Source organism: Nesoenas mayeri, assembly GCF_963082525.1.
Source record: "Nesoenas mayeri genome assembly, chromosome: 3".
Lineage (NCBI taxonomy): Eukaryota > Metazoa > Chordata > Aves > Columbiformes > Columbidae > Nesoenas > Nesoenas mayeri.
In genome coordinates, this window is record NC_137544.1 from 35,846,347 (window position 1) to 35,860,012 (window position 13,666).

The 13,666-nt window shown below is 39.4% G+C and overlaps 1 protein-coding gene across 4 annotated transcripts in view; it reads right to left on the reverse strand.

Annotated features, from left to right (window-relative positions):
• Positions 1–296: 296 nt before the first annotated feature.
• Positions 297–13,666, reverse strand: part of IBTK (inhibitor of Bruton tyrosine kinase) — a 59,520-nt gene continuing 46,150 nt past the window's right edge. For 2 of the 4 annotated variants that reach the window (XM_080341575.1, XM_080341574.1), the window contains exons 26-29: positions 11,457–11,609; positions 4,636–4,704; positions 4,408–4,540; positions 298–1,834 (exon numbers count right to left, since the gene is read on the reverse strand). In XM_080341575.1, the coding sequence (XP_080197701.1) occupies positions 1,709–1,834; positions 4,408–4,540; positions 4,636–4,704; positions 11,457–11,609 (481 nt within the window). In that variant the 3' untranslated portion in view covers positions 298–1,708. Of the gene's footprint in view, positions 1,835–4,407; positions 4,541–4,635; positions 4,705–11,456; positions 11,610–13,666 lie in introns of those variants that run through there. The other 2 variants (XM_080341576.1, XR_013921959.1) reach the window with 2 other exon arrangements.

Below are 13,666 nucleotides of genomic sequence, written 5' to 3' on the forward strand. Positions count from 1 at the left end.
CCTCAGCACTGTGGAAGCATGAATCCTCTTAGAGTGACAGGAGAATATCTTAACACAACCAATTCAAATCAACTTTGGGAAAAAAGTGCAACTTTACAATTTTATATTTGAGAACAACTTGGTTTCACACCTGGAAAGGCCCACTGCTTTTATAGCTATTTCTTACAGTACGTAAGTGTTCTTTTAATTCAGAAGGATCATTTCAGTAGGCCCTAAGGCCCTGCAGTGCATCAAGTAAAGAACTTAATGCAAGTATTCTCATCAGTATAGCAAATGAATCACCAGTGGAATTTAAAATAGAATTAAAAGCTACACCTTCCTCTGCCTGTGTAGCTTCAAAATGCCTATAGTTGTTTCTATGCAAAATAAATACTTTTAGATTACTCTATAGTTACCTAAAGTGTTGATTATACATAGACAGCAAATAAAGTGTATTAATTTTGTGTAAATCAAGATTTTATGGTTTATTGCATTTGTTTACAATTTTTGTGGTGGAGTTTTTGGTGTAGCTTGACCTGAAACTATTGGACATATCTACTTTTTTTTTTCCCCCCCCAAGATTCAACTCTTCTATCACACAGTGATCAATTCTTTACATTCATCTTCTGTAGCGCTCTCAATTCCAGTTTTCCAGAGTTCAGGAGTACTAACACTATTCAAAAAATACAACTTCAAATATACCTATACAAACAGACAAACTAAACAATATTGCAGATAAGGCTACTTTTTTCTTTTTTTTTTTTTTTTTTTTTCCTTTTTAATACATATATAAATTTGTTTAAACCAGGCACAAAGAACTTTGGAACACACAATACTGAAAGCCACCTATGATAATCTTTGAAGGTTAGGTGTTTGCAAATCCCACAGTCAAGCATTCGTCCCTATAGCTTTAACAATGAATACACAGATCATTTATTTCCCCAGCACTTCAAGTGAATTGTACCTTAAACACAGTGGTTCTAAAACTGTATCATATTTAGCAGAGTAAGACAACAGATGAGCTAATTAAGTGCTACCATGCTCTATTTATCTGTGTGCTTTACTTCTCCACAGAGCTGACTGCTCAAAGGCCAGTCCCACCTCAGAGACAAAACACGCACACCTGAGCTGAGAGCAGGCAATGGCACTTGGGTACAGCGCCGAGCTTCATTGTGGAGCATGACAGTAAAAAGTACCGGCTGTGACAATCAGGGAACCCATATTTACTCATATAAATTAGGAAAACTGCACTATCAAACTGTACTTTTATGTGAAGTTCAAGCACAAACATTTTGCAATATTCCAAATTCGCCAGAAAGCTCTGAAGAACACACTCCCTCCAACTTTAAAGATGTATAATTCTGTACATTCAATTCCACATTAAATCACAAAACAATCATTTGCTTTTCAGCCACCTGTGAATTGAACAAAAAATCTTCACCATTTTAGATTAGCAAATGCATTTCCAACCTACAGCTTTGTGTAATATTACTACTAATAAGTCTTGTTAAAGAAATTCTCTGAAAACAAACATATGATATATACTGTGGGTAAAGGACACAGTGAACACATTATTTCCATTCTGTCTAACAAATACCTAGTGATTATGTGCAGTGTCTGAATGCTGATGTTAAAAACTAGGATTCCTGTTCTTCCAGTCCCATTCCACTTGTAATGAGAATTAGAACCTCAGAAGTGCACATACAACAGGGACTGTGAAGAGTACAAATTAGTGCTTGTTCCACATAGGTGTTGCTATAGGTCCCTGTGGAGCCCTTTCAACAGTCACAAATTCATCAGGGTTGTCAAAAGCTTCGTAGTGGATTAATAAATCTTGAATAGCACACTCCTCGATCTGAAAGGAAAACATAAATGTATGTCAGTCACAGGTCCACATTTACACCAGTAGCACAATTATGAACTGTCTTTACTGGTCCTGAATGCATGAAGAAGTAGCAGATGAGGCCTTCGGACAACTGCTCCTCATGGGAAACTTGAGTCACCCTGGTATCGGCTGGAAAGACAACTCAGCAGGGCACCAGCACTACAGGAGGTTTGCAGTGGTGAGAAGTACCTAACACAGATAATAAAGGACCTCATGAAGGGAAACACTCTGCTGGATCTCATACTTATACAAGAGGATTGGTCAGGGCTGAGAAGGTCACAAGGGTAGCCTTGGCTGCAGTGACCGTGAGATGGTGAAGTTCCCAAAAGATGGGAACAATAGCAGGATAACAACCTGGGAGTTCGGAAGAGAAGACTATGATCTGATCAGGGACCTGTTTAGAAAAAAGTCATGGAATACGGCCCTGAAAATAAGAGGGGTCCAGGACAGCTGGTTGATTTTAAGGATCACCTCCTCCAAGCCCAAGAATCGTCCATATCAATGAGCAGGAAGCTAAGCAAGAGAGGCAAAAGGCTTGTATGGATGAAAAAAAGAGCTCCTAACAAAATAAAAACACAAAAAGGAAGCATACAAGAGATGGAAGCAGAGATAGGTGACCCAGAAGAAAACAGAGACACTGTCTGAGCATGCAGGAGCAGAATTATGAAAGTCAAAGCCCATTTGGAGTGAAATCTGGCAAGTGACATGAAGAGCAACAAGGAAAGTTTCTACAGCAGCAGGGAAAACATAGGCCCACTGCCAAATGACAAAGGACATGGAAAAGGCTGGGGAATTAAGTCTTCTCCATTTTGGCCTTTAGTGGTAAGACCTGCAATCAGCAATCCCAGGCCCCTGAGACCAGAGCTTGCCAGTATCACTGCAAGGCCACTCTGAAAAATAAAATTAATTAATTAAAAAAAAAAAAAAAAATCTTTGAAAGGCTGTGGCGATAAGGGTTGGTTCCTGAGGACTGGAAGGAAGCAAATGAAATGTCATTTCTATCTTCAAGAACGGCAAGGAGGATCTGGCTGACTACTTACGAGTCACTCTCATCTTGATCCATATAGAAGTGAAAGAGCAAGTGCTTCCTGGAGGTCATTTCCAAACATACAGAGAACAAGAAGATGACTGGGAATATTCTGCATAGATTTATGAAGGGGAAATCATGCCTGCCAAACCCAGTAGCTTTCTATGGTAAGAATGCTGGCTTGGTGGATGAGGAGCAAGCAGTTGATGTTGCTTATCTGAACTTTAGGAAGTCTTTCAACATCCTCATACACAAGTTTAAGTATGAACTGCATAAATGGACAGTGAGACAGACTAAGAACTGGCTGAACTAGTGATGCCAAAGGGTTGTGATCAATGGCACAAAGTCCAGCTGGACACCAGTCGCTAGCACCAACACTGAGATTGAGACTAGGGCCAGTACTGTTTAACATCTTCATTAATTACCCACATGATGGAACAGAGTACACCCTCAGCAAGGTTGCAGACAACACAAAATCAGGAGAAGTGACTGAAAAAACAGATGGTTGTGCTGCCATTCAGAGGGATCTCAACAGGCTGGAGAAATGTCCTAACAGGAACCTCCTTAAGTTCAACAAAGGAAAATGCAACATCGAGCTCTTTGGAAGAATAACCTCAAGCACCAGTAAACACTAGGGGTTGACAGACTGGTTGACAGCTTAGCATTAAAGGATCTGGGGTCCTGGTGGACAAGTTGACTTTAGAACCAGCAATGTCCTCATGTGGCAAAGAAAGGTGACAGCCTCCTGTGCTCTACAAGGGACAGCACTGCCACCAGATTGGGATAGGTGACCCTTCCCCTCTACTCGGCACTGGTGAGAAAGATTTGGAGTGCTGGGCGTACTTCTAGTAGAAGGGAGACATGGCCATACTGGACAGAGTCCAGTGAAGAGACACAAAAATTTTTAAGAGCTTGGAGCACCTGACATATGAGGAGACACTGAGAGCACTGCAGTTGCTCAGCATGGAGAAGGCGGAAGTGTATCAATATCTAATGGAAGAGAGCAAAGACAACTGACCTAGGCTGTTCACAGTAGTGCCCAGTGACAGGACAAGAGGCAATGGCTAGAGACATGAAATACAGAAAACTGAATTTAAGCATAATTTTTTTTTATTGTGAAAGTGGTTGGACACTAGAACCGGTTTCCAAGAAAGGCCATGGAGCATAGGCTCTTGCAAGATATTCAAAAGCTGCCTGGACGCAGCTTTGAGCAACCTGCTCTAACTGACCCTGCTCTGAGTGTGGGTTTGGATTAGACCATTTCCCAGAGGTTCCTTCCAACCTCAACCACTCTCTGATGCTGTGAATGCATTAATCATAGACTCAATAGTCAATCTGACTTTAATAGACCTTCCTTATCAAGCAGCAATGTGAAGTTCTTATTAAATTACATTTAATATCACTACGTAAATGATACTAATGTATCAATACATAATTAATTCTAAAAAGCGATCTCTGAAATAGCCATTGGAAACTCCTTGTGTTACTTCACAGATAAAGTAATTTAGTGCTTTACCTGGATCAAAGCCAAAGGTTTTTCTCTGCTCCTAATAAGAGCAGCTTCTTGCTGGAGCTCTTCCTCTATAATAGCTGAAAACATTACAGGTGCTATCACAGGAGATTTAGCTGGTGATGTTGCTAACCAAGGACTGCAAAAAAATACACATTATGAAGCAACATGAAGAACAAGGTCAGCATAATACACAGAAACAAGCTCCAGAATTTAAGCTACTGTCAAACTTACTTATGACTCTCCAGCTGTGGAGAATCCAGAACATGGTCTTCCAAACCTGGGCTACTTCTAGTGGTGCACCTGAAAAAAGGTAGGAAAGGAGCATGAAAGTCACTGAGAGAGCATTCTCCTACATCTTACTGTGAAGTACAAGTTTACAGTAGGCAATTACAAATTTGTAGGATTTTTCCAGAAGAAAGGCATTAGGATGTAATGCTGAATTTGTCTTTAAGTGTGATACTGTGACTAGAGAAGGGACTGATGCTCATTTCTGACTACCAGAACTTAATGGATTTTCAGCTTGAGCATTAATTCTGACATTTCCTAACAGTCGAGCATTGAACAAAGGTTTGTGTCTTTGTTGTTTTGTTTGTTTTTTTAAAAAAGTTTCTTTACATGTAAAGTAATCAACTGAGTTACGCATCAACATCATTGACTATAAATGTTTGCAAATATGAAGCAAGTATTGCTTCAAGATAAAAAACAAACAAAAAACCCACAAACAACTCTCCTGTATTCAAATTAAGCATTTCATGTGAAAGAATCAGTGCTGCAGTAGCACTAGCAAATTATTTCCTCAAGCATAAGCCCAGAAATCAGCAACTTTCAGTACATATCCTGCAACCACCTCCCATGTTCATAAGAACAGCATAAGACTAGAATTAACAGAATTGGGAAAAAAATTAAAAGTCCTGAAATATCAGAGTTCCCAACAGGAAGGTATTTTATTCAGTTGCAAAACATTAACCTCTCAACAAAAAGAAGTCACATTTGTTATACTGCACTTCTTAAGAAACAAGTAGATGTCAGAAAAATCCTACATCAGTAGGAAGAGAGGGACCTATTCTTATTTAATACCTATCTCTGGCGATTTTTGTGTTTTCCAGAACTATAAAAAAGTGTTACAGCATACTGTGAAATGCTAGCAGACTTCTTTGAACTATTCTGCAGGATTGTAAGAAACTCTAACGGTGTTGGTATTTCAATAAATCACTCTCAATTTTCTTTAAGGCTTTCTCGGTAAGTGGCCATAAACTCTTGGAAAAAGAAGAAAAATCTATAGAAAGCTATTAGAATTCCAGTAGCTAACTCCTCTTCCTGGAATATTTTCCCCACAACACAACTCCAAGGACAACAAGAACAATGATTCCTACCACTCAGCAATGAGAATAAACACAAATTTAACTGCTTAGGGAAAAAAAAAATAAAACAGGTGTGTGTAAATATATATATATATATATATATGTATGTGTGTGCGTGTGTATGTACGTGTGTATATATATATATTTATATATATATATATATATATATCTGCAGCAACAGCTACAAGGGTACAACAGTGGACTTCAAAAGAGGCTTTCTACAGTGTCACTCCCTTGAATCAAAGCCAGCAGATACTCCTTCTCCCAGGTCATATTACTTCTGTGTTTCCACTAGGAAAGCAGAGTTCACACTGGTCAAGATGATCCTTCCCCTCCACTTCCAGATATGAACAGGATAGACAGACGTTCACTGAATGCAGGGGAAAACAAAACGGTGTGGCACTCTCCAAACAGGGCATTTCCAGATAACCACTATTTCAGAGCTTTGAAAGATCTGACACATGAAACAACAGCTCTATGGCAAGAGTGATCAAAACTGCTGTGCCGTTTTCCAGATCGAGTATCTATAACATATAGCTGCAGTTCCTTTGTTTCAACTCCATTAATATCTAATGTTTTTTCTATAGGTGTTTAAGACTAGTTAAAACTGGAAAAAAGATAGAAAAATCAGTATCTTGTAACTGTTGTGGGTTTTTTTTTCTGTTTTATCTTTGTAAAAGAAAACCAATGGCAGGTTAGAGAATCCTATTTTATTTCAGACAGGTATCAGGTCAAGCCAGATAACTGTGATAAATGAATATGGGAATTCTATAAGGCACTAAGTCAATTGCCACATAACCATTTTTTTAAAAAAAGTTGCTCATAACTTTCCTATCTAGCTAATTCCTTACTCACTTTACAGATGGGTCAATCATTATTTTAGAGAATAAGTCAACTAAAAGAAATATAATTAACACTGGTTCAAGCCAAAGTTCAAGCCAGTAGACAATATTAAGAGATGCTATTAATTTAGCAAAGGATAAAAATGAACAGCATGACTGTGGAACTGTATTTTGAAGTCCTGTATTTGAAAGAGAATAGTCCCATGCTGAAGTACAGACCAGGGGCTGGCTGCCTAGAAAGCATAGCCAGGCAGGCAAAGGAAGTGATTCTTGTCTATGCTGGATTTGTTAGTCTACATACAGTATATCATATCCGGTTTTGGGTTCCTCAATATGAGAAGGATGCTATCAGGCTGGAACAAGTCCAGTGGAGGGTCACCAAGATTAGGGGCTGGAGCATACAACAAGAAAAACTGTGCTTTGTTAATCCTAGGAGAAGGTGGCAAAGGGGAGATCTCATTGCTGCCTTCAACTACCTAACTGGAGGGTAATGAAAAGATGCAGCAAAAATCTTCTTGAAGGTGCACAGTGATAGAATACGAGGCAATATATACAAGCTACAAAATAGGAAATCCCAGTTAGATATGAGGAAAAAGGAAAAAAAATCCCACTATGGGGATGCTCATACAGTGGAACATGTTGCTCAAAGAGGCTGGAGTATCTTCATACTTGGAAGTGGTCACAACTCAACCAGACCAGACCTTGAGCAACATGATCTAGCCTGACCTATTTTGAGCACAAGGCTGAACTAGACAATCCAAATTATTCTATGATTTCAACAGTAGGGGACTACTTTTTAGCTGAAGCCTAGATAAATCAGCTTCCAGCTTGTACTGAACTAGGAGGGAAGGAAGGAAGGAGGGAAGGAGGGAAGGAGGGAAGGAGGGAAGGAGGGAAGGAGGGAAGGAGGGAAGGAGGGAAGGAGGGAAGGAGGGAAGGAGGGAAGGAGGGAAGGAGGGAAGGAGGGAAGGAGGGAAGGAGGGAAGGAGGGAAGGAGGGAAGGAGGGAAGGAGGGAAGGAGGGAAGGCAAATGCAGCTTTTGCCTGCTTGTTTAAAAGCATGTTTGTACAGCTTACTAAATGCCTTTATTCTGGTGTCATTCCTAAACTTTATCTCTTTTTCCACCTGCTTTAATAATGCTCACCTTCTGGCACATTTGACAGTAACCAATACCTATCCAGCCCATTTGACAGCTACGCTCTTCTTCCCACTCCCAATCCGAAGAACTCATAGCACTACTATAAATTAATCCAAGGAGATTAACAAACCTGTTTCAGTACAGATAAAAAATTCTTCCCATAGTAAGACTTCTAAACAAACAAATGAACCAATAAAAACCACCAGAAGAGACATTTCAAAACACTGGAATTAATAGTTCTAGTGTCACAGCACACTCTAGTGATCAATTAAAAAATAAGTTTAAATACCCGTGTCATCTCCCTCAACTTCAACGCATCTCTAAAATGTAGGAAGCAGTTCAGATATTTTGAAGCTGTTTGTACATCTGTACATCTGTGTTTCTTACTAGCAAGACACTCAGTCCAGATATTAAACGAGCTGCAGATATTTCAACATGCTAGATTAATTCCTCAGCTGGCATCAAAATAACTGTAAGAAATGGAACAGACGGGAAATGGGAAGCTACCTTATACAGAAAAAATGGAAAAAATCCTCAAAAATACAGAACTTGGAAAACTGGAAGTCTTGGAAATTAAAGACTGATGTAGAGACATAAGTGGTTCTGCATGGCAACAAATAAGCCAAGTATCATCAGCACTAAACCAACCTGATTAACTCACTTGGCTGAACTTGCCTTGACTCCTGCACAGCCACCAATATGTCCCAGCACTCAGCTCCCTGGTGTTTCTTGAGGATTTGCTCATTTGAAGCCAGTTCAGGTCCAGTGCCTCCCTGATCTAATGGCTATTCTCAAAAAAGAAACACAAAGACCGGTCTCCTGCAGAACCTCTTGGGTTTTGCTGTACCATTTGAGTCATGTACTACTCATTAGCTCATTATTAGCCATGCCAGAACCAGGCCATTCCCACACGAAGCCACAAAGACTCGCTTCCACTAAGGCTCTTCACTGCTCCCTGGAGTAACACAGTGAAGACAACCCCGGCTGCCACAACAAAGTTAAATCACGTCAGGCCAATGTTTTTAGCTTGGACAATGAGCTACACAAGCACAGCTGCAGAGTGTAACTCCCACGGCCGAGCTGCCCCTGGAAACAATGCAGCCACATCCACACAGCCCAGCTTTTGGACTGATCTGCCTTCCGACTGAATCCAGGTCACATCTCCACATTCATGACATGCCTCATCTACAGAAAACTTCTGGGTTGCATAAATTGAAAGGTGACAGTATATGGAAGAGTGTTTATGCAACCACTGAAAATTCCTCCTCCAGCGACTCAAGAAAATTGTCACTTTAATTCCTGTACAGTTTATCAAAAAAAAAAAAAAAACAACAACAAAAAAAACAAAGCAGGAACAGTAGCAATGCAGATATCTTCAGTGTACCATTAGCGAGTTTGATATGAACAGATGAGGATTACTTATGCTCTACGCACATGCTATTTCCTTTCCTTTCCTTTCCTTTCCTTTCCTTTCCTTTCCTTTCCTTTCCTTTCCTTTCCTTCAAAAGGAACAAGTATGGCTGTGGATAATTCATCTTCACAGAAATAGGCCTTGAATGTTGCAGGCAAAAATCAGAGCCTACTGTAACAGGAACTGTACAGTCAAAGAATAAAATTACCTCAAACCAGAAACACAACTCCTAACTTTCAGATGGATGAAGTAGTCACCCTGGCTCTTTATACCTAATAGAGGGAAATAAGCAAGCTCAGACACAATTCAAAACAACCTGAAATAGCTCTGGAAGTGCTGTCATCTAAGCTCCCACTGGCTTAATGTATCGTTTTCAGACAGCTAACATATTAGGCCTGGATTTAGCTCAAATAATCCACTTTGGGAGTGTGCAGACTGGCCAGACTGCATAGACTAGACAGAGCAATGCAAAAGGAAAATAAAGGACTTTATGAAGATGACAGAGTAGGTGTGACAAAGCTATAACAGCATCCAGTGCAAATTCCCTTATCGTCAGCCCTTGCCATCTCCCATATGATGAAAAGCTTTATTATTTTGCTAGCAACAAAATTAATGACACTTGTTTTTCTGCAGATTTGTACTTCATGTCCCTACATCTCCGCTCACCACAATAAATTCAGCTTTATCTCTCTGTTCCTGAAGAATATCCACACATCACACACACTGTCCACATTCCTCCTACCTCTCTCCTCTAACACACAATGTTTCTATATTTCAACCCTCATTTTGATCTTTATCTACCAACAGGGCACATACTACCCCTGTCCTAGGGAAACACCAATTTCTATACAAGCTGACAAATCAAGAGGAAGGTCCAGCAGAATTTTCTTTTCCTTACAGTTTTTGGAGTGGGATGGAACAAGAGTTCATAAGCAAAACTGGAAGGTAATGGGTGTCAGGTCTCCCTGTGCACCAAGAGGCTCTGCAAACTCTGCAGCTGTGTCAACTTGAGTCAGGTTGCTATGAACAGCGCAGAGTTGTATGGAAGAGCTGTGTGAAAGCTCCTGGGGTCTGTCTCCCTCTTTTTGATCAAGAGCCACACTTAAGCTCAGTCCCTTGGTCTTAAACCTTTCGTGAGCTATGCTGCAGCTAGGCCCAAGCCCAGCCTTGCTGTTCCTGAGCCTGACTGGACTTGTAGGTTGGACCTCAAGCCTGCCTCATCCCAGAGGACATGTCTGCAACTACTGACTGTGGCTTGCCCTGGTTCCCACCACAGAGCCTGCCCTGCTCACCTCACTCCAGCACAGTGGGGCCGTCCCCCTGCCAGGGAGGTCACTGCCGGTCCTGCTGTCACCCCTGCTGGGCAGCTGCCTGTGCTGCTTCCAGACCCTGTGTGGAAAAGCCTGTAACATTTTCAGCATTTAAAGTTACTAATGATGGGGGTATCCCTAACATTCTGTGATTCTGTGAAGAGATGCAGGTGGGTGAGCAAGTCAGTGAGGAACAAGACTGAGATTTCTCTCCTCAGCTAAGACACTTATTTTAACCCAAAACAGAGGGTTTATCGGAGGTAGCAAGAGGATATGTGGCTAAAACAATTTGATCAAAGAGCAATATTTTCTAATAACTAGACATATAAATCACATGCACCTCAGAACAAGTTCTTGTTGTCCTTAGAATCGTAGTTTCCCAGTAAATATAATACACAGCCAGAACCAATGTATCAATATTTCAGAAAACCCTCTTAATCCATGAAAAATTGCACCTAAAAATTAAGGCAGTTTATAAGAAAACTCTCATCAGGAAATGCTAGAACTGTGTTTGAATAAATTGATTTTTATCTACTCAGTGATTACACTGAAATACTCCTAAGCAAACTCTTTCATGCATGCCATACCTGAATACTAAGAAATATCTAATTTCTACAGAAGCTAGAAAATACAGGTTTATCAGTTTTATACATAGATATACAAATGCACACACACACACATATTCTGTTTGGAGCCCAAAGTGTTTGTGTTCATATACAGACACACACACACATGTCCATATATATGGACAAAACCACTTTGAACCTCAAATAAAATATTAGCATAGGCATTAAATTGCTTTAGTCTTTAAGCTTCCTATTCATAAGAGTATTCTGTTCACAAAATCCCATTAACAGAATCATTAAAATAATGCTTATGGGATTTTTTTTTTTAATGACAATTTTATCCTTTCTTACTTCAGCAAAATTTAAACAGATTACTATGGTTCTTGTATAAAGTTTGATAAATTAGGAAAAACTGCTCTCTTACCTTGCGGTGTTTTGGACTGGTGAATCTTCAGTTCCTTTATATCCAGTTCTTTTGATACCAGTGCCACGTGAATTGTTTGCACTCATACATTTTTCTTCTTCCATTACAAGATCACGGAATGACTTTGGCAAAGCAGAATGTAATCCAGACGACCTTTAATTAAAAAAAAAAAAAAAAAAAACAACAAAAAAACCGATAAGAACAATTAATTTTATACTTGCACTTTTCAAGATTCCATATTGTTCCATGATTCAGATGGCAAAAGAGGGTCTTTTCAGTTACTAAAAGTAAAAACGCAATATTACTTAGCTTTCGTATCTCACCATTATGCCTGCTAGACCTCATTCATTAAATCAAATCACTTTGGATCAAATAGGTAAACATCAGAAAATAAATATCTATGAGAACAGAACAAGCCAGTAGTATGGGAGTTTCATTAGGACAAAACCAAACCAAAACAAAACAAAACAAGCCACCACACAACACAGCAATCAACAACAAAAAATCCCTCTCTCTCTTCTCCCCCTAACATACCCTGTTAAAAAGCAATTTTATTTTCATAGACACCTTGTCTCAGAAAAGCTGTACATTTTCTAACAGTATTATTCCTTCAAAAGCATTCTCATGAATCACACAACACTCTTGTACTTTCGTCCTGGTTCACCTCGATGAAAGTCAAGTGTAGTTGATCTTTCCCCAGGATACTGAATGAGTTACTCATGCCTGCCAGAAGCTCTATAAATCTACAGTGAAATTCATAAAACTTATATGTTTAGTTTCCTTTTACTTGCCCAAGTATAATGTGCACTGTTACTGAACCAGAGCCTGAGTATTATTTTTCAAAAACAAACCAATATGAAAATACAGCAATTTAGCACCATAGTTATCCTGTTCTGATCCAAAAGCTTTTTCATTTACAGAATTCAAGACGGTTGCCATTAGCCTTTCCCTTACCCAGCCACACTTCGGAATTTATTGCTCGTACATTTGCTTTACATTTAATTTTACTAAGCATAGCATTTCCGCTCATTGACAAACATACAAAAAGTATATTGGAAGAATAGCTCTTCTCATTACCTACTCAAAGAAATAAAAGATCAATTATAAACACTACTGAAGTAAAACAAGCTTTCTATACAATGCTAATTGTTTATGTAGCTACCATAGCAATGAAGTATTGGAAGCCAACAGACGTTCAAACTCCATGTAGGTGGCATACAGTTTGTGTCAATAAGTATAAAAGAATTAAAACATTGCAACATTGCCTCCAAAATCTTAAAACAAAAGCATTTGAAAGTCATATATGATGTCTACACCCCATGCTAGACCACCTGGGCTTTAGTTTGGGTTTGTTTGTTTTATTGTTTGTTCTAAATACTGCCTGAGTAGCACAGAAGCCACAGATAGTAGAATGGAACCTCCAGACGCAGGGGCTCAGAGTCACTTTGTACATCCTTTGTTCCTACCACCAGCTGGCACACAAGAGTCTAGGCAAGTGTTTGACAAAGTAGGCAAATCATTTCCTTGGGATCTGCTCTCACAGAAGTTGCTTCTGTTTCTACCAATTTAAGTAGCCTACTTATTTTCATGAAAATTCTGTACTGTTATTAGATCCACTTGTAACACATCACCGAAGAAAAAAAAACACCACCACCTATCTCCTTCAGTCAAAATAAGTTCAGAGAACTAAGAAAGTTAATGCCTAGCTTCTTGCGTGACATACTCTTAAAGTATTACTGGCGAGATTTTCCCCACCCCACTCCCCTTCTAATTTCCACTTTTCTTCAAAGGAGAAAACATAGGTTCAGTCCCCCACAAAATACAAAACCAAAGGTTTATTTTGGTGGAAAAGGTAGGAATTGTTTTTGATAGAGTCTGTATTTCAGTCAACCCAAAAAAGAGCCAGGAGGTTCCACACCCGTCTGGCAAGTGAGCTTGCGGCACATCCAAGATGAAGATCTCATTTCATGGGAACACAAGTTCTATGGCTTTGACTATGTTGCATATGTGGAAAGTTCAGTCTATTGCCAAATGCACTTCAATAGTTCATTGTGAATTTACAGAATATAACTTTGCAAATTTAATATTAAAGCAGATGAGTGACACCATACTACCTTACATACAAAAATACTTCGAATGACTAGCAGGGGCAATCACATAATTGATGGCTTGCCTAAAGCAGCTTAACCTTTATTCAACAAATGCTCTTT